This window comes from Salminus brasiliensis, chromosome 1, assembly GCF_030463535.1.
Source record: "Salminus brasiliensis chromosome 1, fSalBra1.hap2, whole genome shotgun sequence".
Taxonomy (NCBI): Eukaryota; Metazoa; Chordata; class Actinopteri; order Characiformes; family Bryconidae; genus Salminus; species Salminus brasiliensis.
In genome coordinates this window covers 31,735,761-31,741,016 of record NC_132878.1, presented here as the reverse complement: position 1 = coordinate 31,741,016, position 5,256 = coordinate 31,735,761, and the positions used below count along the sequence as shown (strand labels likewise).

The window sequence follows — 5,256 nt, the reverse complement described above, 5'->3', positions numbered from 1 at the left end:
AACACACACACACACACATACACATACACACACGGAGAGAAAGAGAGGGAGAGAGAGAGAGAGAGAGAGAGAGAGAGAGAGAGAGAGGCAGAGGACATAAAACTCGAATTAAAAACGAATAACAACCCACCGACTGGGTAAAACACAGCACCCAGAATCACCTTAATCAAATCTAAAAACGCGTGAGAAAAATGAAACATTAATGGTAGGCTACATACTCTGCTGCTCAGACAAAGAACCTTCTCCTCGGTTTAAACCATGTGTTGCTGTAAAGGCTGTGTTAGATATTGAAATAAACATGTTCAGCGTTAAGAGAAAAACACATTTGCAGAAAATTCAGAATTGGAATAAAAAGAGCAGGTTCGGTAGTGCGATAAATAGCAAGAACTTCTGAATTCGGCTTTACAGACTACAAACAGGCAAATAAGTAATAAAACAAAAAAAAATACAGACAAATACAGATGTAATACTGTATTTTACTGGGTGAGCGTTTAATCATGCATTAAAAAAACTCAAAGCAAAAATGTGGTAAACGAAACTTACTTCTGTTTATTATTTTAAATAATCAAAATAAAACTCCGAAAAGCGAGGAAAAAGCCGTGAAGGAAAGGGGGCCTGAAAGAAGAGTGGTCGCGTGAAAGAAAACCCCCCAAAACGAGCATAAAGAAATGTCCACAAAATTTAAAGGAGGAAGAAAAAAAAGAAAGAAATCATCAAAAAGTGTTGAAAGCGCGCTCGGTTCCTTATTAGGCGAAGATACAATATTTATTCCGTGTCTCCAGGGATGAGGCTCCTCTCTCTATTGTCCTCCCATTCCTCAGTGCTGATGCTTAATTTTCAAAACTTCGATATTACCAAGGGACCTACGACATCAGCCGGAGAAATACCCAGCAAGTACATAACCGGAGCCAGGCAGCGCGCGCTCTGCAGTGGGGAACGCGCTCAGCACCGACTCCGCCGGGCCACTTTTCGTTTTTTACACGCATTATTTTTTTCGGGGGAGATTTTTTCTCTCTCTCGCTCTCTCTTTTCTCTCTCTCTCTCTCTCTTTTCCCCCCATTCTTTTGCGTTTACTGTTGGATTTATTTGGACAGCGCGAGGAAACCGGGGTGTGTGTGTGTGTATTTTTTGTATATTGGATCGCGAGAATGTCAGCCACCTTTCCGGGACTGGTTCACGACGCGGAGGTACTGAAACACATTTCCATTTATTTCTTAAACTGCTGCATCAGAATATAGCCTTTCTTAACGGTTTCTAGCGGCAAATTGGCGAAGCAGTAGAACCCATGATGTGCTTAGCTTGCTAGCTTTCACAATCTCAGAAAAATAGATCTCTACACACCTGTGTATTTATTCATATTTCCTTTTCAGTTGGATGTCTGATGCTTGTCCCGTGATTAGCGCGCGCTCATTTATTCATTTATGTTTTTCATCGTTTATTTATTTACTTGGGACTGGGGTGTGGGTGGCTCGCGCTTAACCTGATGTAATTAAACAGAAGAAAAAAAAAACGTAGATTCCTAACAAATAAATAAATAAATAAATAAATAAGACAGCACAAAATGATAGACAAGCGAGGAGTGTGGGAGAGAGTGTGTGAGTATGTGTGTATAAGAGAGGGAGACAGAAGGAGAAATACGGCGGAAAGAAAGGAGAGGGGGATACAAAAAAAAAAATGTACTGCCACCTCGCTAGCGCGCTTTTACAGTGCCGTTTTCACGCGCTCCCCTCCCGGGCACGGGCGAGATGACACCGCCGTCAGGTAGCTTTTTTTTTCCCCACCTCTTCTTTTTCTAAAGACACTTTGAGCTCGTGCATGCGTGTGTATGCGCGCGCGTGCGTGCTTCTGCGTGCGTAAGGATGTGCATGTGTGTGTCTATGTGTGTTTCTGTGCGTGTGTGTGTGTGTGTGTGTGTGTGTTTGGAGGAAAGGCAGAGTTTCCGGCGAGCTCGTTCACTCTTTTTTTAACGCTCGCGCGAAAGTGAGTGTGTGTATGAGAGAGATGTTTTCACCGCGTGCGCGCGGACGTTGCTGCAAGCGCTTGTAAATGACATCCCTCATATTCCTTTCTCTCTCTCTCTCTCTCTCTCTCTCTCTCTCTCTCTCTCTCTCTCTCTCTTTCTGCTTTACCTTTACCTGTGTACCGCGCAGATACGTCACGACGGATCAAACAGCTACCGCCTGATGCAGCTCGGCTGCCTTGAATCCGTGGCTAACTCGTCGGTCGCCTACTCCTCGTCGTCCCCGCTCACCTACCCGGCCACCGGGCCAGAGTTCGCCTCGCCCTACTTCCCCGCAAACCATCAGTACACGCCCCTGCACCACCAGTCCTTCCACTACGACTTCCAGCACGGCCACCCGGCCGTCAATCCGGACGCCTACTCGCTTAACTCGCTGCACCACTCGCAGCAGTACTACCAACAGCTGCACCACCACGGCGAGCCGGCAGACTTCATCAACCTGCACCACGGCGCGCGCGCGCTCAAGTCCTCGTGCCTGGACGAGCAGCAGCGGCGCGAGCTCGGCTGCCTCGACGCCTACAGGCGCCACGACCTGTCGCTGGTCAGCCACGGCTCGCAGTACGGCGTCCATCCCGAGCAGAGGCTGCTGCCCGGGGCGGGGCTGGGGCTGCCCCCGCCTGGGGCCGATGACCTGCAGGTACCCCCACCACTTCCTCCCCCTCCCCTTCTCACTCGCGTGATGTGCACAACTGTTCACCTAACACACATTATAGGCCTTCAAACACGCACATACACACGAGTGTCGGCCTAGGGCTTTGTCTGCTAGGCCTGAATGAAGTCCCTCTCTCGATCTAACAGACGCCCCCCACGCATTTAGTCTCCTTCACTGTAACTGGACTAGAATTTTAGGCTAGCAAATGCTCTAAAACGTCTTACCCTTTAAGTCTATTTTATTATTTGGTGTTATTTGACCACAATGGTTATGGATGACTCCACATGTTTTATATACCTGCTCTTACAGTCCTCATTAAGGCTTTGGGGAAAGGCTGACGAGTTAAATAGATGTGTTTCACGTCGATTGGAAGTGCTGTTTTAACCTGTGGATTTTTCCAGTCCTGTTGCTTTACATCAGAAGGCAGTATGGAGAAACCAGTTCTTCATTTTTCAATTGCAAAATCAATAACGGAAGCACAATCAACTATACGAGCTACAATGCATTATTGGCTATTACTATAAATTATTGTACTTGTCCTTGATTAGCTTGATAATAAAGGTGAAGCGCTGGGAAATAGTGAACCAAGCACTCTCTTCAGGAGAAATTACGCCTCGATCTTACAGATCAACGCAAAATATGTACATAATAATAATAATAATAATAAACGATTAATGATTTAATTGCCAGTATAAATGATCGCTATTAAAAACTAAAACTTTTAAAAATAACAGACTCGTTGGGTGGATTTACTAAAAATGGGGGGGGGGGCAAATAATTTAAATGAAGTGAACAGACGTTGGCTGCGTGTGTGAAATGCTGTAATACTGTTCGTGTGTGTGTCTTGTCCATCTTGTGCCATTGAGAGGTCAGGATAAAGAATAAAGCGCTGCGCTGGCTGCTGCTTTTCTGCTGCGTGCTAAAAGGGCGGATTAAGGCGAGCGGACAAAAGGCAAATAAAAGAGCAATCCTCTGCAGTAGAGGACCGTAGTTTATCCAATTTAGGACTTAATGTCAATCAACTGGTGATTTATGCAGAGACATCTGAGCGCAGGCCAAGTTTAACCCGGCGAGTTAAAACAGCGCGTTAAGCTGTGCACCGGCGTTCTTTCAGTCTTTACATTTTTTTAAATACTTTAATATTCTGAATAGTCAACAAAACACACGCCAAATGTCGGTGTGTGCTTGAATGCATTTGTGTAAGCATGTGTGTATATGCACACAAAATATAAATCAATGCATAATCTGATATAAATTGTTTTTATTTTATTTAAATGATACATATTTATTTTATTTCTATATTATTTTATATATCACAAATTGTAGAGTTTTAAATAACATGGCAATGTGTATATGTCACAATGCACATTTCCTAGACAGAGAAAATATGCAAACACAATGTTTACGCGTGTATTTCTTTTGCATGTATATAAATTGCTAAATTGTCCGGACGCTTGCATTTTATTATTTGTGTTTCTTTAAGGCATTTGCGCTGTTCAGAGCCTCATCATGAACGTAGACATGTTTCATACTGTGATGAGGTGTGTTACACGTTTGTACGTGCATCATTTCCGTTGTCGTGAAAGTCATGGGTGTGATCGTTAAATCAGATGAAAATGACAAACATTTTCTTTAATATTCGAATTACATTGAACTGTAACTGTTTTCTCAAGATGGGGGCACATAAATACAGAAGAGAAGAAAATAAGAAAGAAAGAAAATATAAAAAGAGGGAGCCAGGAAGAAAAAAAAAATTGAAATAAAAAACAACAAACTTGAAAAATGAACAAATAAATAAAAAGAAATGGAGAAAGACCTACAAGTAGAAAGAACAGAAAGAAGGAATGATTAATGGAAGAAAGACTGAAAAAAGAAAGGCACGAGCTGAGAAAAGGACAGAAGACAAAAATTAAAAAAGGAACATGAAAAGTCGCGTGAGAAGGGTTTCCTCTCTCTCTCTCTCTCTCTCTCTCTCTCTCTCTCTCTCTGAGCAGATTAAACAGATTTGGTTGGTGCACAAAGCCTCCTCTTCACCTTCTCTAATTTATGCCCGGATGGCCGCGCGCGGAGGGGATTGATCTGATAATCACTTTAACTGCGCGTGGAAAGGGCCAGAGAGAAAGGAAAGAAAAGAAAAATAGAGCAGGAGTTTGTTAAAATAGGCTTTACACCACCACCTCTTCAGTGTGGCCGCGTGTGTGTGTGTGTGTGTGTGTGTGTGTAACTATGATAGTGAGTGTGTCTGTGGCTCGTGAGAGGGATTAACTCTTTCTTTCGCTAAAATCCCATGTTCGTCTTCTTGATGACATCACTGATAAGAGAGAACGAATTAATAATAAAAATAAATTCAGATAAAATGTTTATTATTACTATTATTATTATTATTATTATTATTATTATTATTATTATTATTATTAGTGGTAGTAGTAGTAGTAGCAGTAGTATTAATATTTTCATTTGCCATCTATCACGAAGAGGACGAAGAGTTCTGACGCTGAAATGTGTGTGTGTGTGTGTGTGTAGGGCTCAGTGGACGCGCAATGTGGGCTCATGTTGAATGGCCAAGGCGGAGTGATCCGGAGAG

At 42.9% G+C, this 5,256-nt stretch overlaps 1 protein-coding gene across 1 annotated transcript in view; it reads left to right on the top strand.

The window, feature by feature from the left end:
- The first annotated feature begins 784 nt into the window (after window positions 1-784).
- Window positions 785-5,256, top strand: part of tfap2d (transcription factor AP-2 delta (activating enhancer binding protein 2 delta)) — a 14,108-nt gene continuing 9,636 nt past the window's right edge. Inside the window, 4 exon segments of the mRNA XM_072695277.1 lie at window positions 785-1,039; window positions 1,041-1,187; window positions 2,151-2,657; window positions 5,196-5,256. Coding sequence (XP_072551378.1) covers window positions 785-1,039; window positions 1,041-1,187; window positions 2,151-2,657; window positions 5,196-5,256 — 970 coding nt within the window.